The 27979-nt window shown below is 58.1% G+C and overlaps 1 protein-coding gene across 3 annotated transcripts; it reads left to right on the top strand.

Annotated features, from left to right (window-relative positions):
* Positions 1 to 1027: 1027 nt before the first annotated feature.
* H6PD (hexose-6-phosphate dehydrogenase/glucose 1-dehydrogenase) lies at positions 1028 to 26960 on the top strand. Of its 3 annotated transcripts, none has more exons than XM_036256860.1 (5): positions 1028 to 1222; positions 11281 to 11917; positions 13156 to 13273; positions 23935 to 24201; positions 25255 to 26960. In XM_036256860.1, the coding sequence occupies exons 1-5, from the start codon at positions 1185 to 1187 to the stop codon at positions 26613 to 26615; spliced, it is 2421 nt and encodes an 806-aa protein (XP_036112753.1). In that variant the 5' UTR covers positions 1028 to 1184; the 3' UTR covers positions 26616 to 26960. The 3 variants fall into 3 exon arrangements, with proteins under 3 accessions (XP_036112753.1, XP_036112755.1, XP_036112754.1); XM_036256862.1 differs by lacking the exon at positions 1028 to 1222 and adding an exon at positions 2437 to 2486; XM_036256861.1 differs by lacking the exon at positions 1028 to 1222 and adding an exon at positions 7146 to 7303.
* The last annotated feature ends 1019 nt before the right edge of the window (positions 26961 to 27979 follow it).

The following is a 27979-nucleotide window of genomic DNA, read 5'->3' as shown; positions in this document are numbered from 1 at the left end:
TGAAGCAAGCTGTTGCCCCGACTTCTGTCTACCCTGCAGTTCAGGAAGACAGACAAAATCTGCTGGCAGAGAGCTCAGGTCACAGGACCCCTGCGGGGCATCACTCTTTCCTCTGGCTTCCTTCAGAGCATGCTACGCGCACCTGGGCCCTGGTGATGTGGCCTGGAGCGTCTGCTGTGGCCACAGAGACGAGAAAACTGCGGGTTGGCAACTGTGCTGAAGCCAACGGCCAGGCCCAGATGGACGAGGTTTTAGGTTTTTGGTTGTGGGGGCAATACTCTCACACCTGGATGAGACCGAATGGTTCACGCGACGGAGAGAAAGCAAAGCCATGATCCAGCTCAGACGAGGGGTGTCAGTGGCGAAGGCAGAGATGAGCACCAAAGGTGAGGGAGGAGAAACACTGTCCGGGAGAAGAGCCGTGACACCCGAGACTTGTTTCCATCACTCCTCAGACCGCACCCCAACATGTAAGCGAACACACACACTTTCTTCATAAGTTGGTTACAATGGACTGGCTTTTGGGATGTTTTCAGCAGGAACCTGGGATATTTTTAAAGATGCCTTCAATAAATACAAAAAAAAAAAAAAGATACCTTCAAGGTCCCTGAAGGTCACCCTTGTGATGGCTGCACAGGGATCTGTGAGGGGTTCCCTCCATTCACCTCAGTCTCTGGGCACCTGCCTCGCCCCATCTGTGCCCCCTTGGCCTGGGTTCACATGTTCTGTGGGTACATGGTGCACCCAGGGTTACAGAGCATGGGACAGGCTCTTGACTAAGCTCTGGCATCACCCAGTCCGGTTTGGCTGGTCCCTGCCCAGACCCTCCTGCCCACTTCCAGCCAGTGGGTACCCAGCTCCTTGACCCTCTGCACAAGTCCCATCCAGGGTGGCTGAAATCCTTCCTGAGTTCCAGCAGCCCACTGCAGGCCCCCAGCTGGCCCCGGCCTTGGTGACAGTGGGGCCCAGCCCCCTTGGCTCCCCAGCCTTCCTGGAATCCTCTTGCCCAACATCCTGTGTGGTAATCACGCCTGCTGCCTGCACTTAGTCCTGCTGGCCACTGCTACGTTCCATCTGCTAGTTCCGGACCCTCTACTGGAACCTTCAAGAAATAAAAAGCTGCCACAAGTTTCCACACTCTACTCAGAATCCCCTCTTGGGTGGTCCAGCATTCTTCAGCAAAGATGGCCATACACACTCCTGTCTCTGAGGTGGGAGGAAGGTGAGTCTGGAGAAGAGACAAGGTAGCAATGGGGGAATCTATGTCCAAGGGCTGGTCCCGGGTGGTCTGGCTGTCCAGTGTAGCAGTGTCCCTGACTTAACCCAAGGTCACTCAGGGTCTGCAGAGCATCTGCCTCTATAATGGCTGGGGCCCCGCTGGGAGAAAAGTGGGCACCGGGTTGCTAAAGAGGGAGGGCCAGGTACTGCCCGATGATGGCGAGGAGTGGGGTAGAGGACCAGCAGACCATTCAGAGTGCTGAGAGAGGCCGATGGCCAGGCTATCGCACTGATGCACCCCACTGTCCCCCCACACAGAGGGCCTTCTTCCCATTCACTGCCCTACTAACAGTCACACAGGTGCAGGCTACCATTTGCTGAGCACTTATCACAGGCCTGATGACCCCGAGGCAAGTACTCTCTCACTGCCCCCATGCTACAGACGGAGAAACTGAGTCTCGGGTTACTGTCTTCAAGGTCACTCGGGTATAGCAGAGATTTAAAGCTGTCTGGCGCAAGCATGGAAATCATTACCTCTGGCTATTGAAAATGGGATGAACCAAGCCACTCATTCAGGCCACCCATACAGACCGAGAAAAGCAAGGCCTGGGGAGGTCAGGTAACCTGGATGAGACAGCTTGTGGCAGATTCTGGGAAGGAGCCAGCAACCAGGCTCCCAGACTTCCCCCACGACACCACCACTTCCCTCGGCCACTCGTGGGTCTCAGACGGCAGCCCCTACGATGCACGGAAGAGCCCAGGGCTGGAGAGACGGGCAGCGGACGGGAGGGAGGACCACCCACTGGCCCGCTCAGTTCGCTCGGAAGTCCAGAGGATCCACGCGAACCAGGAACTCGTTCCGGAGGCCCCGCCTCCTCCCCACCCCTCGACCCCGAGTCAGGGGGCGTGGTCTCGCCTGCGCCTCCGCCGCGTGCTCCCGGCTAGGTCCTACTGCGCGCGCGCGCGCCTCGCCCGGGGCCTCTGTGCGCCCGCGCGCCCCTGCCCCAGGGTGCGCGCCCGAGGCCGCCCGGGTCTGAGGCCCTGGCCCGGCGGTTCGCCGCGCTGCCGGGCAGGGGACGGGCGGCCGGGCCGAACTCGGCCACGCGCCACCCCCGCGCGCCGCCCCGGCTCCGCCGGCTGAACACGGGCGCGCACCTGTCGGGTCAGCCTCGGCCGGCGGAAGAGGATGCGCGGGGCCCCGCCTGAGCCCGGCGCGCAGCGCCCGCGACGTTCCCCGAGCAGCGGCCGGCTCTGATGGGCGAGACGAAGTAAGCTGAGTCCCCGCTTCCTCTCGGGCTCCTCGGGCCACAGGCTCCTGGCCGCCGGCTGCGCGCGCGCGGGCCCGAATCAGAGGTCGGAGGGTCGGGCCGCCCGCCCGGGAGGCCGGCCACGCGCGGCGGTCACGTCCTCGGGCACTTTGTTGGGAAGAGTCACCTTCGCCACCGCCCCTTGCCTGCAGCCACGGGGAGCCAGGCGGGGCCAGCTTTCCGGAATTCCTCTCCCACCCTCTTTCCGCAAATAAATACGTTGTTTACGTCCTCGGCAGATCCCTGCGCAGAGCTTGTCTGATGGTGGCTCTGCAGCAGGCGCCGGGCCCCTGCGGCTAGTCCAGAGGGACCAACGGTTCCTTCACAGGCTTTCTGGAATTCGGTTCCCTGAGAGGAGGAACTCAGTGCCTTTTTCCTGGGATCTGCTTAAATCTTTAGCTTTAACCCTCAGGGTTCAATCAGCGTTTCCAATGCACCGATCCAACGAGTAGTTTTCCAGAAGTAAACCTGCTCAGAGCTCTGAAAATCAGCTCACTCAAATTGGAAAGTTTTGCCACAAATGAGAACTTCTGGGAAAATCATAAGCCTGAATTCCTTGCCCCTCCCGCACCATTCCCCCCACCCTGGGCTGTGGCTCTTGAAGGGTAGCAGATGAGGGAGAACTGGTGTAGAGTGGGCATGTGTTATGTTCTGCGTTCTCTGCAGCCATGGATGGCTGATAGAATATTTTAGTTTATGAGGCTAATCTTGTACGTTTTAGGAGCACCTGAGATAAAATGCTCCGTGTTTAGTGAACAACTCATTTTTCAGACAGTTTTTTGTGTGTAACTGTTTCTTTGAGGTACATGACTGCGCAATAAATAACCACTCTAAACAAACAGGTCATTTGTATCCAAAGGCTGGAGTTTACTAAGTTACTCTTTTAAAAAATGTTATTGATTGGTTGATTTGAGAGAGAAAGAAATGGGGAGAGAGAGATTTGTGGTTCCACTTATTTATGCATTCATTGGTTGATTCTTGTATGTGCCCTGACTGGGGATTGAACCCACAACCTTTGTGTATCAGGACAATGCTCTAACCAACTGAGCTACCCAGCCAGGGCTACTAAGTCACTCTTAGAGTTAGTTGGAAGGTTTTAGGCCATTTAAAAGGGAAACATTTTAAAGTTAAATCTGTGGGTAAGGAAAGGGAAACCAAGAGGCACTTTGGTCACCTGTGGCCTCGCCACTTCTCACTTTATGGATGGCATTTGAATAAGAAAAATGTCAGCGTTGGTTGGCAGACTTCACCTGGAGTGTCAGGCCCTCGCCCAAGGGCAGAGCAGGAAGTCTGGTGTTGCTTTTTGCCGACCAGATTTGGGGGCCAGGTGGCTGTTGGTCTGGGAGAGTTCTTACCATGGTTGCCTCCCAGAGTCTTTTCACAGTTGTGATCTGGGTTTTTTTTCAGCCAGGGGTTAACATGAGGTAATGATCCCCGTTTTTCAGCAGTGAAGCGAAAGCCTGGGGCTACAGAGGTAGAGGTTTGCTCTCCTGTGTTCTTTGGGCCAGATTAGAAACCCCGCAAGGGCTGAGTGTGGACTTTTGACCATCTCAGCATCAAATCCCTTTGATTTTTCATCAGTATGGCAGGAAGGTCAGGAAGCTGTCGATGAGCTAGCGGTTCCTTGGCATTTTCTCTGTTTTGAGGTGGTTAATTGGTCTTGCAGCTGTTCCAAGAAGCTCGCAAGAGAAGTCCCTTTGCTCATGGTGCCATTGGTTTCCTAATGATTGGAGCTAACATTTCTCGGGTACTTACTGTATGCCAAGCATCGTGCCAGGTTCTTTATAGGAATTGTCTCATTTTCTTATTGACTTGTTTTCCCACTCTGTGACCGAGGTACAGAAAGGTTAAATGACTTGTGGAAGGTCACACAGCTACTGTGTGGCTGGGCAAGGATTTCAACCCAGAGTTCTCACACTTAACAGTTTCTCCAGAAACTGGAAGGACCTTCTAGGTTTAAACAGAGCAGCTCGGGCTTCAGCACAGTGTTCTCATGATGTCAACAGAAAGAAGAATGAGTCACTGTTAGGCAGAGTGGACCGAGGTCTTTCCAGCAGTTAGTGCAGGGATAGCCTCTGTCAGAGAAATCGCCTCTCGGGTTAAACCACTGATGTTCCATCTGTTAGAGCAGCAGGGTCCGTGTCCACCCTAATCCGGTGTTATACGTGTTGCCATTTGGGGTTGTAGTCACGCCTTTTTACAGGTAGGAGGAAGGGAGACCCTGGAGCCTGTCTGCCTGGATTCAGATCCTGTCACCTCCAAGCTGCCTGACCTTCAGTAAGTTATCTCATCTAGTTTCTTCTCCCTCATTTTGAGAAGAGGGACAGTACAGTGCCAACCTCATAGGTTGTGGCATGATGCATGTTGAGCTCTTAGCCTGGCATTTGACATTATGATTCAAGACTCTATAAAGATGCCTCTTATTATTGATGGTCTTGTTTTAAGTAGCCAGCTGCTGCTAATGTGTGCTTGTCACAGCGCTTGAAGTCACCATTAGAGAGTTGTTGCTTTGTGCTATCATTCACATGCAGAGAGCTCAGACACAGATGACAGTGGTCTTGTGCCAATGGGATTTATTTGTCCGTTCAGCAGATATTTATAGTGCACCCCCTGTGTGCCAGGCCCTGTTTGGGATACTGGAGACGCACAGTGAACAAACACAAACCCTCTGTCCTCACTGGCACTCAACATTCTTTTTTTTTCATCCTCACCCGAGGACATTTTTGCATTTATCTTTAGATAGAGCGGAGGGAGAGAGGGAGAGAAACATCGATGTTCTCACATCGACTGGTTGCCACCCACAGGACCCCAACCAGAGCCGGGGACAAACCAACCGAGGTTATGTGCCCTTAGCAGGAACCGAACCCAGGACTCTCTGGCCCGCGGGTCAGCGCTCTAACCGCTGAGCCAAACCGGCCAGGGCAGCACTCCCATTCTTGAGGGGAGGGCTGACAGTAAACAAAACAAACACCCTTATCACACACAGTCTACTCGAAATGCTATGTACCATGGAGAGAAATAAAGCAAGGGATGGCATGGGGCTGAGAGCTTTACGATTTTATGGAGTCGGCCGAGAAAGCCTCTCCAAGAAGGTGACATTTCCGTAAAGAATTGAAGGTCGCGAGGGGGTGAGCCACGTGGCCATCTGCGGGGAGAAGTAGGTCAGGCAGAGAAAACAGCAGGAACAAAGGCCCTGAGGCAGGAGAATGGGTGGCTGGAGCCTAGAGAGGGCCGAGAAGCAGGAGAGAGAGCTCAAAGAGGGCAGGGAGGGAGGCCAGACCGTGCAGACCCTGCAGGCCACTGAACAGAGGAATGCCACGGTCTGACCGTGCTGTGTGACTGCTGTGTTCACGGAAAGAGAGAAGTGGGGGGCCAGTTAGCTGGTTTCTACAGTAATCCAGACAGAGGTGACGGCGGTGGCCAGGGCCAGAGTGGAGTGGTGGAAGGTGGACAGAAGTGGGTGTTTTCTACATACATTTTGAAGATAGAAACCATAGGATTTGCTGACAGATTGATGGCCCCACGTTTTCGGGCCTGTGATGGCCCCACGTTTTCGGGCCTGAGCACGGAGAAGGATAGAGTTGCCTTTTACTGAGAAGGGGAAATCTGCACTGGGAGCAGGTGGGGAGAGAAGGCAGTTGGGTTTTAAATGTGGAAAGTCTTCTAGCCATCCAACTAATGTGTCAGAGTAGCAGTTGGTTAAGTGTGGAGTTTAGAAGGAGAAAGTCCAGACTGGAAATAGAGACTTGGCAGAATAGGCCGAGTGTTCTGGTAAATGTGTAACAACCAACTCTGCAGGGGGTGGGGTACGAGGGGGAGCCTGGTTTGTAGTGTTTGCCAATACCTGCTGTGTAGACACTCCTGGCTGGCCAATTTCGAGCACACGTTACAGAATATCTTCGCCTTAGGGATACAATAGATGTAATAATGTCAAGAGCAATAGATAATAGTAAAATGTAGCAGAATAATTAGGAAGTCATGAGTTGTGAGTATTTATTACCTATGTTTTTAATATAATAGGGTTAGTTTCAAATGTGTATAATTTGGTGTTAACAATGGCTATGTTTAACAAGTGGCACAGCACACCATCTGGGTCATTGGGACCCAAGGTTGTTACCTAAAGGGGTGATGGGAATAAGGACTCTCTGAGATTAGGAAAAAGGGTCCAGAACCGATCTCATCACTTGGTCCACAGTCAAGCCTTGGGCGGCCCATTGCTGAGGGTTTGACCTGCACATGCGAGAATGTGTAGCACAGACGGGCCCCCACAAATAAGAAGGAACGCAGAAAGACACGTGCGATGGCGATTATAAAAGGGACCCGGCACAACCCCTTGTACTTTAGAGGAAAAGGATCTTTAGTTTCACTTGTTCAGCTCCTAACAGTCTTTCAGAAATTCCAAACTCATGAGCTGTGGTTTGAAGAAAACCTCCCCTCCTTCCTGCTTGGCAAACAGAAAGTAGACTGCACGGGGTAGGGGTGCCGTGTTGGGAAAGGGAGTGGGTGGCAGCAGCCACGACCTTTATCTCTCGGCTCCTCTCCCGCCCCTTGGCTGTTGGGAATAGAGAACGAGAGCCGCTTCCTCCCGGGGTTTACCAGAAACTGCCAGCACAAGCCGGGGCTGCGCTGGGCCCCGGCAGGCACGGCTGTGTGGGTGCCCCATTGCTGCCTCCTGTGCTTGGGCAGAAACAAAGACTGGAACCCCGATTCTGACCCAGACCTGCTGGCCAGCCAGTGTCCACAGCATTGCGGATGTTAGCAGAGCTGTGCTGTAAGAGGTGAGTCCCCAGGATGCCTGTAGGGAGCCCTCAGTCTGCAGTTGGGGGCAGTGAAAGGTGCCTGGACCATGGACTGTGCCGTCAGTCCTGACGCCAAGGTGAGCCCGTCGGAAGGCCGTCTGCTGCCCGTCCCCAAGGAGGCCCCCGGCCTGCACCGCGCTGTAGTGTGTTTCTGGCAAGTGCCTGGAATAATAATTGTAAATGAAATTGCATCTTCCACGCACTTAATTTATAGCTTCAGAGAGTTTTGTCTTAACTCTGAATGACACTCAGTTACCAGCTAATTGCTTCCTTCACAGCCCTGCTGGCTGGCCTGGGGCTGTGCGCACTTCCTGCCCTTCCAGAAAGGTGGTGGGTGTCTCTCTGGTCGTAGATAGTTCTCTCCTTTCCTTGGAAAGCAGAGGACTGAGGGGCAGGAAGCTATGGTCGCGGACCTTGGGCTCAGTCTCTTCATCCCGGGGAGGAGGGCCCAGCCAGGGTAAAAGGCACGTTCAAGGTGATGTGTGTGTTATTCCGCAGCAGGGCCGGGCAACAACCACCCACGTTCCAGCTCACAGACCGAAATCTGTCCGTCCTGTCCTGTGGCTTCTCAAACTTCTCACGAAGGGTTTTCCTGTTTGTTAATTAAAAATGGAAGAGAACCACAGCAGGGTCAGCGGTCAGAATGCACCTCCATGCTTTTCAGTGAACTTTGAGTCTGTGACTTGAGAAGACTTCCCTCCCCCAGCCCACTCCTCTCGGGAGGCGGAGGAAGAGCCTGGCAGCGGGGAGGGCTCAGACCGCAGGGAGCAGGCTGAGCCACCTGCTGCCCCTGTTGTTTGATGAGGAGACATGGCCCCAAACTGACTAGATGAATTAACGAGGTCATGCAGCTAGGAGGTGGCCTTGAACCCAGGTCCCCCGGTCTACATGCCACACTCCATTCACACGGGACTGAGGCGGGGGCTTGACTCAATGGTTCACTTCAACTGCCATGTTCTCATCTGTAAAACGGGCGTCTTCGCAGAGCCTGCTCCTCGGCCGCTTGGGGGAACGACGGAGGCAGTGCTTTTAGCCCCGGCACACTACCTGCTGGTGACCTGCAGGGGCATCACCGGGCTCTCCGCCTGCTTGGTGACCAGCAGGGGCATCGCCGGGCTCTCCGCCTGCTTGGTGACCAGCAGGGGCATCGCCGGGCTCTCCGCCTGCTTGGTGACCAGCAGGGGCATCGCCAAGCTCTCCGCCTGCTTGGTGACCTGCAGGGGCATCGCCGGGCTCTCCGCCTGCTGGTAACCTGCAGGGGCATCGCTGGGCTCTGGGCAGGTAGCTACCAGTTTTCGCAGGGGGGTGGGCAAATCTGAACCACTGGAGGCTGTTGGGCAAGACCTGTGTTTGGACCTGCGGGGACTGCGGAGTCGGAGTCCGTGGTCCTGGTGAAGGGAGCAGGAGGCAGGTGGGTGGGTTTTGATACTGATCAGAGCCGTGGCTCTGGCCTGGGTGCTCTGTGTTCCAGTCTCACTATTCCACGTGTGCTCCCTGGCCCAGCTGTCGCATCTCAGGCCCCTCCCTGGCCCTCTGCGTCAAAATCTGCCAAAATCTGCATTTAAAAAAGATCCTCAAGAGTTTCAGATGCAAGTTCAAGTCTGAGAAACACCGTTAAAGTTGAAAAGAAACAAACATGGCAATAAACCAAACCAAACACCCACACACACACCACCCACACGGGTTCAGGGAAGAATTGTTCCCTGCTGTTGAGCAACCAGAGTTCGCAACCTTGTTGCAATAAGTAATCTCTCTGATTTGTGCTTGTCAAAAGGAGTTCTGGGGACATACAAAGAGGGGAGGGAGGCTAACCTGAGAACAGGAACCTACAACAGGCTGGTTGGGGGATTGCAGCCAGACCTCTGAGTCAGAGCAGGATGACAGAGGGCTGGGAGTCGAGTCAGGCCAGGGGGCAGCCATCACAGTGCTCTGCAGTCTTTTGGGGTGGGGCTAGAGGTTCTGGCCCTTGACCCCCTCACCTGCCCATCCAGGCACTCTGGGGTCTTGAGCGCCTTCTCTGCTCGTACCGGGCACGTCCTGAGCCCTGGCTCCACTCACATCAGGAGCTCTGACATGCAGCTTGCCAGCTGGCTGCTCCCCCTTCTCCAGGCTGTTCTCTGGGCCTCACGTTCCTCACTGCCTGTCTCCTGCACTGACCTTGCAGCTTTTCCTTCCCTTCGGACAGGGCTGATTGCAACTGAAGAAAGAAGTGCTTGAAGGGCCAGGGACAGGGATGGGAAAGCAGGAGAATAAAGTAGAAGTGTCCTGTGGCCCCTCTAGATTTGGAGGTGAGCGCAGGTGAAGGAAGAGCAGAGGAGGAAGGCTTGGAGGCCACAGGAGTGATCCCTTGATCCTCCAGCTAAAGCTCCAACAAGGGCAACGCCTGGTATCCTGCAGGTTGTGGTGCACTGTGGGTGGGCCCTCTACTTGGTTTGGCTGCCATCGCGCAGATGGGTCTCAGGAGATGAAGGCGGGACAAAGGGAGAAGTGGAGGAGCGGTCTGAGTCAGGAGGCAGACCTAGTGCCCTGCCCCAGGGCATGATGTCGGCCCAGGGGAAGGTCAGCCGGCCGGGGCCGTAGGGCCTTCGCCGTGTCCTGTTATCTCTTTAACCTCAGTTCGGCTGTCTGCATACCAGACGACAGCTCACTGCTGAGGGCTCTGTCCACCCTTTAGCAGATGGAATGCCTGCCACCTAACAGCGCGAGCCTGTCCTCTGGCCTCCTCCGTCAGCACGCAGGCTGGCCCGCTCCCCCATCTGTTCCCGAGACCCAGTTGCTGCCCAGGACTGCTTGCTCCCTCGCTCGCTCAGAGCACTGGCCTCGGCGGGACACTGGAGGATGGGGGAGCCGCGCAGTAAAACGGAGCACGTTAACCTTCCGGCCTCAGCCGGACAGAAGGCCAGAGACGGTGGATCCTCTGGTGCGTTTGTGGCGGGTCCGAGGCCTCTCGCCTCTCATCCACGTCCACTGCTTCAGATGAGGCTGAAAGCCAGTCAGGATGTTGAGCCCACCCTGGGAGGCCGGAGGATGCGGTCCGCTCAGGAGGGCTCACCTGGGGACCTTCACCTTCCTGAGCCACAGCTGTTCGACCTGCAGAAGGGCGACGAGGGTGGTGCCCACTGCACCGGGTCCCCAGGGCTCTTGTCCGCATCCAGTGCGAGCCGGTGCGCAGGCACCAAGTTCTGTGTTGGGCACGTGCCAGCGCTCGGCATTCGCTGCTCCGTTAACACCCCGCAGTCACAGCTTAGCAGGTGGTAGGCAGTGTCCCCTGCACCTTAACTCGTTGTAGTCTTACCGTAACCCTACGATGTAGGTACTGCTAATGTCCCAATTCAGGTGAGGAAACTGAGGTACAGAGAGGTTGTATAATTGTCCAAGGTAAGGGCTTGAGCTGCGATTCAAACTCAGTCATTTGGTTCCATGAGAGTCTGTGTTTGTTTATCACGATGCTGGAGCAGTGACCAGTGACTGAGAGTCAGTAGAGCCCAGTGGACATGGGAGAAGCAGAGAGAGGTGAGAGGAGGTGATCACAGCTTCTCACAGTCCCAGCCGTCACCTAAGGGCCTGCCACCATTCCTGAGCTGCCCCGATGGTCCGGGCAACCTGTGCTCAGGGCAGAGACTGGCCGTGGTCATCGGTGGGTAGCTCCAATCCCCTGGCAGCCCTGTGAGCCTCCCTCCTGGCTTGTGCCACCTGCCCATGCTCCTGCAGTGGCCTGCCACCTTCCTGGGCATAGTCCCCTTCACAGAGCAGGCTCCCTCCCCACTGGTCCCTGGCACAGAAGCAAGCTGCCGAGCAGGGAGGAGGAAGCTGTGGGGCTGGGACGTTTTTCTGAGAAACGCGCGATTGTTTCTTGCCAGGCAGGAAGTGTCTGATAGCCTAGCAACATGTTCACCCCACATCACGCCACCTGAGCCATGTCTGATCCTTCCTTGTTCCTTGTGTGTCTTTCCCAGGCACCCCGGCCTTCGGAACATGCTCACGGCGGCCATGTGCGTGGCCCTTCTGGGCTGCCTGCAGGCCCAGGAGCTTCGGGGACATGTCTCCGTAGTCCTGCTCGGAGCAACAGGGGACCTGGCCAAGAAGTACTTGTGGCAGGGACTGTTTCAGCTCCACCTGGACGAGGCGGGGGAGGGCCGCAGTGTTAGCTTCCATGGGGCTGCTCTGACGGACCCCAAGCAGGGCCAGGAGGTCTTGGCCAAGGTCTTCGAGTCCCTCTCCTGTCCCAAGGATGTGGCACCTGGTCGCTGTGCTGCACTCAAGGACCAGTTCCAGCGACTGAGCCAGTACCACCAGCTGAAGACAGTGGAAGACTACCTGTCTCTGAGCAGAGACATCGAGGCCCTGGTCCAGCACGAGGGCCTCCGGGAGGCTGGCCGGATTTTCTACTTCTCCGTGCCGCCCTTTGCCTACGCAGACATTGCCCGCAGCATCAACAGCAGCTGCCGTCCCGGCCCAGGGGCCTGGCTGCGGGTCGTCCTGGAGAAACCCTTTGGCCATGACTCCCTCTCCGCCCAGCAACTGGCCGCAGAACTGGGGAGCTTTTTCCAGGAGGAGGAGATGTACCGGGTGGACCATTACCTGGGCAAGCAGGTGAGCCTGCCAGGGTTGGAGCAGGCGGGCCGCAAGCCAACCCCGGGGACAGGGCCGTACCGCCAGTTGTGGAATTAGACCCAAAGCTCTGAGCTCTGTGGTCGTTTTGTAGGTGGGCAGAAGGTGAGAGGGGGAAGGGCAAGTGCGAGCGGGCCTGTGTGGCCCTCGTCCGCGTGTCCCAGCCGCTGATCGCTCAGCATGCCCTGCGTGCCCTCCAGAGGTGGCCCCACGACACGGCTCTGGACCTGGCTGCCAGTGGGCATGCTGTGGGAGTTAGAACTAGCCACCTGAGTCCACACCCAGTTGCCTGGTTTTCAGTATCTTTTTCTTCCTGAGATCTGTTGTGAGCCAGAAGGCTAGTAACAAGATCTTAAAACGGAATAGGGACGCAAGGTCCATGCTTCTTAGGCCCTGTGGCCGAGCGTGGGGCTGACCCGGGGGACGAATGTCCACTGAATGTGCCCTCGGAGCCCCGTGGGACATCTCTGCCCAGAAGGGCCAGCGAGGCGCACCCGTGTCCGCTGGCGCTGACCTGGCGGCGAGCCCAGGGCTCTGGGCGTGGCTTCGCCTCCTCCCTGTGTGGAGGTGCAATGTTCCCAGAGAGTGGGCCTCAGACCAGTGTCTGTGCTGGTGAGGTTGCACTTGTTTATGGGAAAATGAAAAAAAAAAAACCCATAATATACTGAATGTCCATTTGAAGCTTTTCTTACTCCATTTTTGGTGTTACGGTATCTTTCTGTTATTAAAAGTTGATGGTAATAGCCCTGGCTGGTTTGGTTCAGCGGTTAGAGTGTCAGCCCACGGACCGAGGAGTCTCGGGTTTGATTCCGTACCTCGGTTGCAGTTCAGTCCCCGGCCCTCGCTGGCGTCGTGCAGGAGGCAGCCAGTCGATGTGTCCCTCTCACGTCGATGTTTCTCTCTCTCTCTCTACCCCTCCCAGTCTATCTGAAGAGAAATGGAAAAGTATCCTCCAGTGAGGATTTTTAAAAAAAGTTGATGGTAACAGAACATAGATAATATTAAATATTTCCTTTCTTGGCAAAATAAAAAGCTGGTAACCCTCTGGAGGTCACGCAAAAGCTTTGGGGTCCTTCCCGGGCTGGGAGGCCCGGAACTGCAGGGGCGTTGCTCGGAGCGTCTGCTCGGGGTCCGAGGGGGGGGGCCCGGGCCCTTCCTCGCAGGGAGTCCGCCTTCGTCCTGAGAGGAACGCGCAGCACGACCAGTCTCCTTCCCGCCAGGCCGTGGCCCAGATCCTGCCTTTCCGAGACCAGAACCGCAAGGCCTTGGACGGCCTCTGGAACCGGCACCACGTGGAGCGGGTGGAGATCGTCCTGAAAGAGACGGTGGACGCAGAAGGTGTGTGCGTGTCCCGCTGGCGCCTCCTTGCCCCCCTCCTGCCCTGTGCCCGCCCTGTGCCCGCCCTGTGCCCGCCCGTGCCGGTGTGTGGACCATGCTAAGCCCCAGGGGGCCTGCAGGCAAACCCGAAGGGTCACGGCTGCCCTCGGGGAGTGGGGTCTCGGTAGGTAAACTTGGCTCCCACGCCGAACAGCTGGCTAGCAGTCAGCGCTGGGATCCGCCGAGCTCACGGGAGTGCGTGGACGCCGGGCTGCGGGGTTCCTCAGTCCGCATTGCCCAGGCCGCAGCCTCTGCCCAGAAGGCTTCTCCTCGTCCCTCCCACCTTCTGGCCTCCCAGTTTAGTCCTCAGTTCATGGTCTCCCTTCACTGCCCCTCCCAGTGTTGTTTATAGATTTTTAAAAATCCTCACCCGAGGATATGTTTAATGATTTGAGAGAGAGAGAGAGAAACATCAGTTGGTTGCCTCCCTCCCGTGCCCTGACCAGGAATTGAACCCACAACCTTTCTGGTGTATGGCATGACACTCCGACCAGCGGCCTCCCAGCGGGGCTGCCCCTCCCAGCTCTTCCTCGTCTGGCCTGTCCAGCCCGCCTGTCGCTGCCGATCGCAGGGCCCGGGCCATCCGCCCTCTGGCACCCGGCGCACCTCTCAGAGGAGCTGAGGGAGCCTGTCGAGCTGCGAGGCAGAAGACCTGGTGTTGGGCCCGTCTCTGCCTTCACCTGGGTGACCTTGTTGTCCTCCCCCCTCTGTGAGAGGAACAGGTCGTGGAGACACCTGCAGCCAAGGCCCCTCTGAGCTCTGCCGTTCTGGGACTTCATCACCGTTTCTGAGCATGGGCTGTCTGTGTTCAAAGCATTGGTTCTTACCCAGAATGGTAACAGCTAATTTTCATTGTGTCCTAATCCCCCCATGAGCCAAATGAGGTGGGTCCTATTTTCGCCCCACTGACAGATGAGGTTTGGTGATGTGCCCAAGGTCACACGGCAGGAAGCGGTGGGGCTGGGTCCTGGGCAGACAGTCGGGCTCCTGCACCAGGCTCTGCCCGGGCAGGAGGGCTGAGGCCCTGTCCCTACCCTCGGGCCCGGGTGGGGGGCTAGGAGGTCTGCCTCTTCCTCTCTGCCCTCTCTTTTTCTCTGTCTTCCCCTTGGTTACGCTCCCCAGCTTCCTCTCCTTCTCTTCGGAGGTGTACTGAGAACTAGGAGCTCTGTGGCTACAGAGAGCTGAGACTCAGCCTGTCCTGATACTCACGGATCCCTGGGGGAGAGAATATACCCGGAGGAACTCCAAAATGAACGATGCAGGCAGGCGGTGCCCTGGGGGCGGGGGAAGGAGGCATGGTGGGTTGGGCAGTCAGGCAGAACTTGGGGAGACAGGCCCAAAGGGCACTGCTGTCCTTCAAAGGAGCTGGGTCTCCCCGTCTGGAGCCCACAGTGGAAGAGGGGTCCCACTGTAGTGAGCCTTCGGGGGTCTCGGGATGCCCCCAGCCCGGCCAGACTTCCCCGCTGTCCCCAGCGAGGGCGAGGGCTGTGGGCTCCCTCCCGTGCCTGTGTGTGCCTGGCGTCCTGGCGTCCTGGCGTCCTGGCGTCCTGGCCGTCCTGGCCGAGGGATTGCCGGGCCTTGCCCTTGCTTCATCTGCAGAGATGAGCTCCGAACCCTGAGCCCTGTGAGGAGAGCGTGAGGCCGAATGGGAGGGAGCCCGCCGCACCTGCCGGAGCCAGCACCTGGCTCTGCCTGGGCTTGGCCTGGTTACCGGCAGGGCCAGGATGCCAGGATGCCCCCACTCCACTCCGGGCAGCTCCTTCCTGCGCCCACGCTGAGCTGGGGAAAAGCCGTGATGTCTGGAGGTACCGGTGGGCACCATTGCCGCTTACTTCCTCTTGGATCCGAGCTCATTTAAGAGTTTCTTCGCAGGATCCCTGTGGAGCCAGGGGCTAGGCAAAGTGCAGCGAAGGGACTTTTAGATTTTGGAGAAAGGAAAACAGAAGACAAGGCAGGAAGACAGGTGGCCTGGAGGTCTGATGGTAAGACCGGGCTGGCGCAGGGGGATCCGGGTTTGGACAGCAACAGCACGAGGTCCAGGAGCGGGGTCAGGCTGTGTGAGACAGGCACAGGCCCTCTGCCTGCAGGGTGTGGGTTCTGAGGGAGGGTCTCGGTGCTGCCAAGCCCGGAGCACCAGGCTGCTTCACTTCAGCCCTGCGGCAAAGACCCCCAGAGCAGGCAGGCAGGGGGGGCCCTATGAGCCCCGAGGGACTTGGAAGCCAGTAGGGTGCAGTCAGGGGCTGCTGGTTAGCCCACTGTCTTTGCCAGAGGTGGCCAGGAAGACTGCAGCTGTCCCGGGGGTTGGATCTCCCTGCAGCCTGTTTACCTGCCAGGTGCATATTCAGGCTGAGAAAGGTGTAAACACGCAACAGGGATGGCTTCCTGCTACTGTGCTCAGTGGGGCCTGGGACACCGGTCCTTTGGCAACGGAGTGAGGTTTCTCTCTCTCCAACCCCCTCCAGCCCCACACCCCTGGGACCAGAAGGACAAGTGTTCTTCACATCCCAGGAAGTGGCCCGTGCAGCCCTGGGCCCCAAGCACTGATCCTTGCTGTCCACTCGGGGCCTGCTCTGGAGCCCAGGCCCTGCAGCCACCCCACGTGGCCAGGAGGCCTGTGTCCAGCACTCGGCCTAGGCGTGCCTTCTCGCAGGTTAGGGGCAGGGGGCAGGAAGGAGGAAAGACTGCCTCCTCTGGAGGTCACAGTGCCCGCTGTAGTGGGACCGAGTGGCCAGTAAACCAAAGGGCAAAGTGTGGGGGCTTCTCCCTGCACCCACCCACTCCCAACCCCCCCAGCCCCAGCCCGTGGGGCTTCTTCCTCCTGCAGGGAGTCTGCAGGGAGCCACTGATCAGGTCCCCAGTGGCAGCCTGGACCGCTACCGTGAGTGCTGGAACAGGAGGGGCTCCTCCGGTCTGGGCTGCTGCAGGCCCTGAGAATGGGACTTGTGCGCTGCAAGGTCATTTGGACGTCCCCACCCCCGCTCACTCCCATCCAAATGGGTGGAGGCGGCTTCCCCAGCTCCCTCCCTCCACACTGTGTGAGTGGTTGTTTTCTCTTCTGCCACAGCCTCTGGTCCAGAGAAGTTTGCTGCAGCGTCAAGTCTGCTGCATAGACAGGAGGGAGGGAGGGAGGGAAAGAGGGAGGGAGACAGACATGGGAGGAGGACAGGAGGCAGCAGTCTTCCCGCCAGCCCCTCAGTACCCAGCTCCCTGTGTCTCATCTGGGGTGCCCTCCTGGGGAGTCCCCATCCAGTGAGCCTCTGAGAGTCACAGAAAGGCCGGGCACCTGGTTCTCCTGAAACAGCACTGTGGGCCGTGCGAGGAGTGACCTCGGCTGGGCCACCGTGCGTCCGTGTGGAGATGACCCTGCTGGCCCCAGCGTGGCCGCTGGGACAGCCTCTGCCGACAAGAGCGCCGGTCACTGATGGACTGAGCCCCGGCCTGGGAGGGTCCCGGCCAGTGCGTGCTCACTTCCAGGGTGGAGTGACCGGTCAGTGCCTCTCACCGGGGACGAGCCGCCAGGACCCTCCCAGGGACGCCAGCTGTCCTGCCCTCCGGCCTGGTGTGCCAGAAGGGGCCAGGAGCCCGCTCAGCAGTGCGGCTCCCGTCCTGTCGCAGGCTGAGCTCGGGGCAGCTGCCAGGCCTGCTGACCAGTGGACCGCGCTCCTTGGCCCAGCCCCCTTTTTATTTTCAGTGATTCCAGAAGGTACTGGTAGGGATCGCAGCTGGCTTCTAGTTTTTTTGTGTTCTTCAAGCCCTGTTTTTACCAAGAAATGTGGGGTCTCCCATAATGTGGAGGCCCTGGGGGCAGGGTTTCAGGTCCCAGGTCTGAAGGCTGTGGACCTAAGCTCATCTCTCTCGTATAGTGACAGTGACCCGGCCTCTAACTGCTGACCCACACCAGCCACAGCAAGTTTACCCTTTTAAAATGTACAGTTCAGTAGTTTTTAATGTACTCACAAAGTTGTGCAACCACTATCTAATTCTAGAACATTTGTGAGTATTAAGTTTTGTGGTTTTTTTTTTTTACTTCAAGTATACTTCTGAAGTGGAAATAATAGGCCAACGGGTCAAGTCTGCTTTCTAGCTGTTATTACATCCCATCAGACTTCTCTTGCCTTCCATGGGCTCCTACCTCATGAGGTTTCCAGGGCAACACACTGAGGGGCACAGCGGCGGGTCTCCCCTGCTGGTGCGCTTGGACTCCAAGCGTGGGGGCGCCTTTCTTCCCGTTGCCCGCCCGGCTGTGCTTTGTTCCGTCCTCGTCCGAACATGGATGCGTTTCAACCCTCGCCTCTCGACCCGGGAAAGGACGCTAGGCATCCATAGAGACCATTTCCAGGAGAAAGGAAAGATCGGCCCATTACAACTGCTGGTAACTAGAAAAAAAAAGAGCTTGTTGGGCATCTCCAGGAGGCCAGCCCCTCCCGTCCCTGTGCTGGTGCTTAGCTGCAGGCCCCCTCCAGCGGCCCAGGCGGAGGTTCTGGTAGCTGCACCTGAACCTGCAGACAGAGCCAGCCAGCAAAGGACCAAAGTCCACAAATCTGTGGGCTGTGCTAAACCGGCGTACCCCCTGAAGCTTGGAATTAGGAATAAAGGAAGCTCTCTTTTACACAGCAGGTAGTAAGCCTATGAAATGCCTTCTCCCCACGGATTGAGAGAGGATAAAAATAGGAGAAGGGCCACTTAGGGATTTGCTGAACTGATGAATAGTAAGCAGATAACGGGCTTTTAGGACCTCGGCTGTGTTCTCTCCACCAGAAATTCCCCAGCCCTCAGTGCCTTTGTTCTCCGTGTGCTCTTCCATCTGCTGTGCTTCATTGATTCTAAGACACAGTTTTGTTTTGTTTTGCTTTGTTTTTCATATTTGAACATCTCTGAAGTTGGGTTTCCATGGATGAGATGACATAGTTGGATTGGCAGCCTGTTTCTTTCTCAGTGGTTATAAAATTATGATTCTTCTACCATTAATGGCATTTTATCTATTTATTTTAACATGTTTTTATTGATTTTGTTTTTTAGAGAGAGCGAGAGATAGAAATATCTGTGAGAAAGAAACATGGATTGGCTGCCTCCCGCACACCCCCCAACGGTGATCGAGCCCACAACCCAGGCATGTGTCCTGACCTGGAATCGAGCCAGGACCTCTCAGTCCATGGAGGACACTCAATCCACTGAGCCGCACTGGCCAGGTGATGGCATTTTTTTTTTTTTGGTACGTGCCTTTAGGGGGAACCGAACCTGGGACTCTCTGGTCCACAGGCCGACGCTCAACCACTGAGCCAAACTGGCCAGGGCTTTGATGGCATTTTTTTTTTTTTATCCTCACCCGAGGACATTTTTTCATTCTTTGTTCAGATAGAGTGGGAGGGAGAGAGAAGGAGAGAGAGAGAGAGAGAGAGAGAGAGAGAGAGAAACATCGATGTGAAAGGGACACATCAAGTGGTTGCCACCCACACGACCAAACCAGGGCCAGGGACAACAAACTGCAACCGAGGTACGTGCCCTTATCGAGAACCGAACCCGGGTCTCTCTGGTCTGCAGACCGATGCTCCAACCCCTGAGCCAAACCGGCCAGGGCTGTGATGGCATTTCTGATGTGCTGAGAGCCAGTTCGTCTCCGGCATTCATTGCCTTTCCAAGTCCCGCCTTGGACCTCCCGCCGCCTTTTAGATATTTCCGCCCATGTCACATCCCCACCTCAGACTCGGCAGATTTAGAACTAAAACCATCAATTGCATTTTTCTCATAAAATACCAGCTACGTTTTCTAGCTTCTTCATTTCCAAACGGTGGCCGCTCCGGGTTGCCTGGCTGGGCCGCCCTCTCCCGCCGCCCCTGGAACAGTGAAGGTCCTAACTAGCCAGTGTTTAGGGTGTTTCCTGCATGTGGCACCGGCTGGGCCCTGCGCACGCGCTGACTCACTGCCTCCAGGCAGCCCTCCTGGGAGCCACTGTGCCTGCCTTCTCTTGTGTGAGACAGCCGCTCGCCTGGGCTCACAGGGCTGGGCATGGCAGAGCCGCAGCCTGGCGGGAGACCCCGCTCCAGGTCCCGCCTCTCTGAGCTGGCTTTCCCCCAGCCCGCCCACCGCCACCCAGTTTTCACTGTCGCTCCTGTGACCTGGCCCCTCTCTGACAGGTCACCTTGCAGGCCCCGCCGGCCTGATCTTCCTGCAGCGCCTCTTCCGCGTCTCCATTTCCCAGCCCTGACACTTTCTGGAAAACAGTCTGTTGAGATGCAGTTCACCCGTTCAAAGCGTGTAGTTCAGTGGGTTTTAGTCTACTCAGAGCTGTGCAGCCATCACCACGAGCCATTCTTTTTTTTTTTTTTTTTATCCTCACCCGAGGACATTTTTCCATTTTTTGCTCAGGTAGAGTGGGAGGGAGAGAGAGGAACAGAGAGAGAGAGAGAAACATCGATGCGAAAGGAACACATCGAGTGGCTGCCACCCGCACGACCAACCAGGGCCAGGGACAAACTGCAACCTAGGTACGCGCCCTTAGCGGGAATCGAACCCGGGTCTCTCAGGACCGCAGGCCGACTCTCTAACCGCTGAGCCAAACCGGCCAGGGCTCACGAGCCATTCTAAAACGCCCTCGTCACCCCCAAAGGAGCCACGTGCCCCTTAGCTGCCACCTCTGGTCTCCCCGTGTTCCCCAGCCCCTTGCAAACACTCATCTACCTTCTGTCTCGGTGGGTTTGCCTCTTCTGAAGATCTCGTATCAGTGGAATCATACGATTCGTGATCTTTCGGGTCTGGCTCATTTCACTCGGCACAATGTTTTCTTTTTTTTCTTTATTGAATTTAGAGGAAGGGAGAGGGAGAGAAAGAGAGAAACATCGATGAAAGAGAACATTGATTGGCCGCCTCCTGCATGCCCCCCACTGGGGATCGGACCCACAACCTGCGCATGTGCCCTGACCAGGAATCGAACCGGCGACCTCTTGGTGCATGGGTTGACGCTCAACCACTGAGCCACACCGGCCAGGTGGCCTGACGTTTTCAAGGTTCATTCCATGTAGTGTTTGTCAGAACTTCGTTTCTTTTCATCGCTGACTAATATTCCATCCCATGGCTAGACCACACGTTATTGGCGAGCCGTCAGTTGGTAGACATTTAGGATGTGACTGTTTTTGGCTATTGTGAACAGTGTAGCTGTGGACATCCGTGTACACGTTCATGTGTGGACATACGCTTCCATTTCTCTTGAAATGTGGCAGTAGAATTGCTGGGTCATCTGGTAGCTCTTGCACTGGTCGAGGTCAAGAACTTTTAATAGCTCCTCAGACTCCTCAGTCTCGTTCCCAAGGCCGTTGCCATCTGTCCTCGATTTCTGCTCTTGGCCACCTGCTGGCTGCTTCTGCCAGGCCAGGCGCTGCCGCCTGCACCCCGGCTGGGGCCTCTGCCCTCCGGCTCGTGCTGTTCGCTCAGCTCGGACGTGGCCCGGGGGCGCAGGCAGCCCAGCGGACACGTCTTTGAGACGCACAGCATTTTTAAAAAGCTGAACTATTCAAAAAGTAGCATTACACTTAAAAATCATGAGGTTACACTTAATCTAAATTTCATGTTCTCAAAAAAAAAAACCAACAACAGAAGATTTGGTCACCTTGGCACCACCTGTCCTGAGGAACAAAAACACTTCATCCCCCTACACTTCTGGCCCCGACCTTCGACCTAGTCCTTCCAGGACCCAGCTCAGCTCGCTGCTCGGACACTGCTCGTCTCTGGAAGCCCCAGCGCTCGTGCCACTGAACGCCACTCCGAGCGACTGTCTGTTGTGTGGTGGTCTCAGCGGGAGTGCAGGACGTTGGAAGGGAGGTATTTCGGTGGCAAGAATTGCAGGTGCTGGGGCCGACGGCCTGGGTTCGAACCTTAACCAGCTGTGTGTGTATTGGGCAAGTTATCTGGCTTCTCTGAACCCCAGTTTCCTTGTATTTTAAAATAGGGGTCACAGTGGGACCTCCTTACGTATCGTTATTGTGAGCAGTAAGCGGACTGTAGTACGTACCTTGTTACTGCCATTGTCTCTTTCCTGATGTCTTCCGTACAGTGTTGTAAGAACTTTGGAGATCAGAACCCCGTGGGGCTGGGGGAGCCCGGCCATTTTTTCTCAGGGAGGGGGGGCACTTTGAGCATCTGGGCTGGACAGTGGGGCTGGATTGTCCTGCACGCCCAGGGTTGGCACTCTGGTCAGGGATGTGGGCTCTGGTTGAGAATAAGAGTCAGAACTACCACCGGGGACAAGGGGCCCTCCCTGCAGGCAGGCTCCTGGCTTCGTTTCTTGCTTCACAACACTGGACTACCACCAGGCGCGGCACACCTGGCTGGATCCACAGCAGGCTGTTCCGTTGCCCACGGCCCGGTCTGGCTTGCCATCCAGCCAGTCTGAGCTGCACTGCGAGCCTGGTCCGGGCAGGTGGCTCAGGACCTCGCGGAGGCCCCGGGGTGTCCGCTGTAGAGCAGTGTGTGTGTTTGAGTTGGATATCGACTCGATAAGAAAGAATGTTTACAAAATATACGTAAGATCTACAGGATTGCGGTATAACAAATGCCAGGTACCTACCGGCTCGCTTTTTAAAAAGAGCTTTATGGTCTCCTGGTTCCCTCCCCAAGTTCTGTCCCATGGCCTCTCCTTCACTCTTCCAAACTGTGGGTAGATGACTCCCCGCTTCTCTCCTCTCCTCGTTAACGATGCATGTGGAGTTCTGAAGGGGTCATGCTGTGTGCCTGAGGAGGTGGTTCTGTCGCTCTCTCCTGAACTTGGAGTGATCTCAGCTCCGACTTCTCATGACGAACTCTTCCCAGCTGTTTCTGACACAGAACGCCCATCGGTCTCGTTTCTAATTTCCAGTGATATTCCTCCTTTGTTGAAGTTCTGTTTTCCTGGCCATTCCCATCCTATTTTCAGCATTAATTTTTATTTTCTGGAAGCATCGATGTTTCTTTCTGTCGACATGTTTGGGATTGATCCATGACGGCGCGTGTACACTTGTTTTCTCTGCTGGGTGTGTCCCGTGGTTGACGCTGGCCCTCCGCCAGGCGCCGGGATGCAGCAGCGAGCAGAGGGGACAGGGGACAGGCCACCGGCACTGAGGCAGGCGGGGCCCCCAGGAGGGTGGGCCAGAGGTCAGTGACCTCCGGAGGTGGACGGGTGGAGTCGCCAGCTGCAGGCACCAGTCCGCACAGACGGTGCTCTCGAAGCTGATTCGTGGTTGCCCTCCTGCCACGATGCCAGGCCTCCGTGTGTCAGGCTGTGGACGCGGAATAGGAGCCACGTCACCGGAGCAGTTGTGCACTCGAACCCTCAGCTTTAAGACTGTCAGGTTATATGCACTCGAGTCCCTGATGGTCAGCTCACTCGGAGCTCTGCGGGAGAGGGTCGAGCGTGGTGTGTATTTTACCCGCTCCTGACTTGGGCTGCACTGGCCGTGGGCATCTGACCCTTCCCTCTTGTGTAGAGCGGCACAGCCATGTGGCTGCCGTGCAGGGTCTGTGTGCGAACAGGAGGGGCACGTGGAACGTGCCCACACTGTGCCAGGCCGCAGTCGGCATCGGGTTGTCATGCCCGCTGTGCTCGGGGTTCTGTGTTGTTCCCCTTTACCTTCAGTGTCCACCTGCCAACTTGGCGTCTCCTCCGGGATGTCCTAAGCTGACATACACCTGAAATGGAACTCATGATTCCCCTCCATCCAGCGGCCCCCCCGTCTCCCCATCTCGGCAGATGTCACCACTGCCTGCCCCGTGCTTAGGCCCTGATTCTGGGAGTTGCCTTTGGTTCCTCCTTTTTGCTCAGCTAGTCCAGTTGGCCGACTGGAATGAATCGTCCACCCCTCCTGTACGGCCACTAAAGCCTCCTCCTCGGTCCCCCCGCTTCTGCAGCCGTTCCCCGCGGCAGGCAGACCTGTGCCGAGCACACACCAGGCCACCCTTTCCTGCTGGGGACTCCCGCTGGCTTTCCGGGAACCTAGAAGCAAGTCCAGCCTCCTTCCCGGGCCCCAGGCCCCTGCCCTCCCGTGTCCTCCCTCTGGCTCACCTGGACCCCTAGCCAGCTAAGCTCCATCCTGCCTCAGGGCTCTGCTTCCGAAATGCCCTCTCCCTGGCTTCCCGCAGGGCTGACTTCAGATCTCAGAGGGGCCTCCCATTACCCCGTCACAACCTGTCTACAATTTCTTCATTGACCCACTTCTTTCTCCCTCCCGTCTTCCCTCCCTGTTGCCGAGGGCAAGGACCTCCCTGTCTGTGTCCTTGGTGCCTGCGTGTTGCCTGGCACATTGGTGCACTTGGCAGTGGTGGCAGTTGTCAGCCCCACTGATTGGCAGGAGGCAGAAACAGACACTGGGATGTCACTCGCTAGTAAGCGGCCCTCCGACCCCAGAGCCCCGCCCCCTCTAGGGTGCCCAGGGAGGGGCGGGGGCGGGGCCAGAGGCCAGCCAAGTATCGGTAAGTGCAGTCTGGCTTTTTCTGGGACCAGCTCCTTCTTCCTTCTCTTGTCGAGGTTTTCTGCATAAACCATTTTTGCAGGCTTTCTGGACTGGGCAATGAGGACAGGGTCTCGGCGCCCTCGGGAAGTCGGATGTGTTGCCCACTCTTCATGGCCTCCCCCTCCCTCTCCTCCTCCCGCTCAGGTCGCACCAGCTTCTATGAGAAGTACGGTGTCATTCGCGACGTCCTGCAGAACCACCTGACGGAGATCCTCACGCTGGTGGCCATGGAGCTGCCCCACGTCAACAGCTCGGCGGCCGTGCTGCAGCGCAAGCTGCAGGTGTTCCAGGCGCTGCGGGGCCTGCGGAGGGCCAGCGCCGTGGTGGGCCAGTACCAGGCCTACAGCGCGCAGGTGCGCCGGGAGCTGCACAAGCCCGACGCCTTCCGCAGCCTGACGCCGACCTTCGCAGGTGGGCTCTGGGGCCGGCGGGCTGCCCCGCTGGGAGCAGCGTCCAAGCCGATGGCCTTTCGTTTGGGCTGCCAGGGTCTGGAAGGGGATTTTCTCTCTCTGGCCATCCACCAGCTTAAAGTAGCGGGTCACCTGCTGGCTCCCTCTGGGTGAAGGACACCCCAGAACAGTCTCAGTCCAGTCCCTGTCCACTGGGCTCGGACCTGGCTCCCACCCTCGTGGAGCCTACATCCAGCCCCCCTGCCCCCCACGAGGCTGGAAGCCTGTCCGGCCGCAGCCCGAGGCACCTCCAGTGGGCAAGTACCAGGCTGGTCAGGCGGGCGCCCCTGGAGCCATCCTCGGGGCAGTCCCCAGGCTCCAGCTGCCTGGACAGGGTGGCTCCCTCAGGCTGAGGATGAGAGCTGCGGGCCGGGCACCCCCTGTGCGCCAGGCACTGCACGCACACCGCCCCATTCGGCCCTCGCATGCACACTCCTGAGGCGGGTAGGGTCACTGTCCCTATTTGAAGGGAAGGAGCCGAGAGCTCAGGCAGGTGGAAAAGCTTGCCCGAGGGCCGGCAGAGGTCGTTCAGGGGGAGGGGCTTGGGACTGGAGTCAGGAGTGTGCTGGGGGGGCGGGGCGTCTGGCCCTTAGCAACCCAACCCCCGCACCGGGCCTCAGTCCTCCTGACCTGCACCCCTCCCCTTCGGTACCTGACCTTGCTTCCGGCCTGTCCTGAGCCCCACACAGCCCAGGTTTCCCCACCATGAGACTCCTTAGAGGCTCCGGGTCGGAGACAGCCCAGTTCTCCCTCCTTGGGGACGGAGTCCCACAGAGGTGGGGGTCGGTGGTGGTCCTGGGCTGCTTCCGAGCACCGCTGGGGGGAAGATGCTGAGGGGATGGAAGGTGGGGTGAGTCTAACAAGGCCAGGGGTGTCTCAGGGCAGTGGGTGCCAGAGGAGGGGCTGGGGAGAAGGGCTGGCTGGCAGGAAGGTGGGAGGGGACAAGCGAGGGGGCGGGGATGCCCCGGTGTCCCTGTGCTGGGGCGTCACCTCCACTGTCCCCTTGTCGCCTCAGGCATCCTCGTCCACGTGGACAACCTGCGCTGGGAGGGCGTCCCGTTCGTCCTGATGTCGGGCAAAGCCTTGGACGAGAGAGTGGGGTACGTCCGGGTCCTGTTCAAGAACCGGGCCTGCTGCGCCCAGAGCGAGCAGCACTGGCTCGGGGAGCAGAGCCGCTGCCTGCCCCGGCAGGTCATCTTCCACATCGGCCACGGCGAGCTGGGCAGCCCTGCCCTGCTGGTGAGCCGGAACCTGTTCCGGCCCGCGCTGCCCAGCGGCTGGCAGGAGGCGGAGGGCCCGCCCGGGCTCCGCCTGTTCGGCGGCCCTCTGTCGGACTACTACGCCTACCGCCCCGTGCGCGAGCAGGACGCCTACTCCCTCCTCGTGTCGCGCATCTTCCACGGCCGCAGGGACTCCTTCATCACCACCGAGAACCTGCTGGCCTCCTGGGCCTTCTGGACCCCCTTGCTGGACAGCCTGGCCCACGAGGCCCCACGCCCCTACCCAGGAGGAGCTGAGAACGGGCACCTGTTGGACTTTGAGTTCAGCGGCAACCAGTTAGCCTTTTCTGTGCCGCAGCCGGAGCAGCTGGTGCCAGGGCCAGCTTCCGCTCTGACGCCCAGTGACTTCCAGCTTCTCAGGACCAAGTACCGAGACAGCCCCCTGGTCACGGCCTGGCCCGAGGAGCTGATCGAGAAGCTGGCCAGCGACATCGAGGCCGCAGCTGTGAAGGCCGTGCGGCACTTTGGCCGGTTCCACCTGGCGCTCTCGGGCGGCTCCAGCCCGGTAGCCCTGTTCCAGGAGTTGGCCACAGGGCACTACAGCTTCCCCTGGGCCCACACACACCTGTGGCTGGTGGACGAGCGCTGTGTCCCGCTCTGGGACCCGGAGTCCAACTTCCAGGGCCTGCAGACTCACCTGCTGCAGCACGTCAGGGTCCCCTACTACAACATCCACCCCATGCCTGTGCACCAGCACCAACGGCTCTGCGCGGAGGAGGACCGGGGCGCCCAGGTCTATGCTGAGGAGATCTCAGCCCTGGTCACCAACAGCAGCTTTGACCTGGTGCTGCTGGGCATGGGCACCGACGGGCACACGGCCTCCCTCTTCCCGCAGTCGCCCACCGGCCTGGACGGCAAGCAGCTGGTAGTCCTGACGGAGAGCCCCGCCCGTCCACACCACCGCATGAGCCTCAGCCTGCCCCTCATCAACCGTGCCAGGAAGGTGGCGGTCCTGGTCATGGGCAGGATGAAGCGTGAGATCACCCTGCTGGTGAGCCGCGTCGGGCACGAGCCCAAGAAGTGGCCCATCTCTGGCGTCCTGCCCGATTCCGGCCAGCTGGTATGGTACATGGACTACGAGGCGTTTCTGGGATGATGCTGCTCACCCCCGTGCTGTCCTTCACCTGCCCCCCCCCCCCGATTCCTGCCACCTGCCCATGCACCCTGGCTCTCTGGAATCTGATGCCTCAGGCCAGGCCCCTGGAGAGGCCCCACCCCAGTCCCTTGGACAGTCCCCATCCAGTTGTGGTCACAGACACAGAAACAAGGAAGAAATGGAGGCCCACGAGAAGCTTCAAGTCCACGTTCGGAGAGACACATCCACTGAAATGGGAGACCCACAGCGGCCGCACGTTAACATTAGCCAGCACAGAACAGACCAGCGGGGGAGCCCCCAGCTCCAGCAGGCGTGCAGTGGGCCGAGGGGGGTGTCCTGGAGGAGGGGGCCTTTGAGCTGGCTCCCGTGGAGAGGGGCGTGGGCAGCAGAGGGAAGGGGGCACCGGCATCGGGCGGGTGCAGGGTGCTGGGAACTGTCCGGAGCACCCGGGCTGGTGCAGCCCCTGCTTCCTGAGTCTCTTGACGTTCAACCTTCTGGCCTGTCCCCTGCGTGGCTGCCTCCACCTGCTCGGTGTGTCTGGTTCCTTCCTCCTCCTCCGTCCCAACTGTGAGAGGTCTTCCCATCCCTCCTCTGTATCTTGCCTGTCCCCCAGACTCTCCATTTACAGACAGAGGAAGGGTGACGACAGTAACACAGCCACAGATACTGGGATGCTACGACGGTGCCAGAAACCTTGTGGCTGTCGTTTGGAGCCCTTCCTCAGTAGTGGAACTCTCTGCGTGGGGGGGGGGGCGCTGGGGCCCCAGCTCCCCAGGGAGGACCCCATCCCTGCCCGAGTGCTTCTCCATGAAGCACGCTGGGCACAGATGATCAGGCCATTCCAGAGTTCCCTCCTTCACGAGGGCCCTTTACATCTCGGGCACCTCCCAGCAGGTGTTTCTACTCTCAGTATCCTCTCGTTCTACCAGGAAAGAGCCAGTCAAATCTTTCTTTGCCGGTGGCACCTCATTTGAGGGGCAGAGATGTGACGTGGAGTGATGAACCATCCAGACGCCCTGATCTGACCCGACAGGAGCCCGGCCTTCTGGTGGGTGGGCAGGGCTCCCGGCAGCAGCGGCTGCAGCCCACCCTTCTCACACTACCTCTCGGTGGCGCCCAGCCTGCCCGCTTCCTACCTGCTGGTCCCTCCTGCCCCCTCTCCTCACTGACACGCTGCCGGAGTCGCGGGGAGCAAACCGGCAGCTTCTCCCTCCGAGCAGGCCGGGCGCTCTGCTCCTGAAGCACGGGCCAGCAGTACCTGTTTTCCCGAAACCCCTGCGAGGGTATCTCGGAAATGCTTTTTAAAGAAGTCAAAATTGTCAGGACACAATTTTCTTTGTTTTATCCTCACCCGAGGACATTTT

This window comes from Molossus molossus, unplaced genomic scaffold, assembly GCF_014108415.1.
Source record: "Molossus molossus isolate mMolMol1 unplaced genomic scaffold, mMolMol1.p scaffold_m16_p_12, whole genome shotgun sequence".
Taxonomy (NCBI): Eukaryota; Metazoa; Chordata; class Mammalia; order Chiroptera; family Molossidae; genus Molossus; species Molossus molossus.
This window is presented reverse-complemented; position numbering and strand designations above follow the sequence as displayed.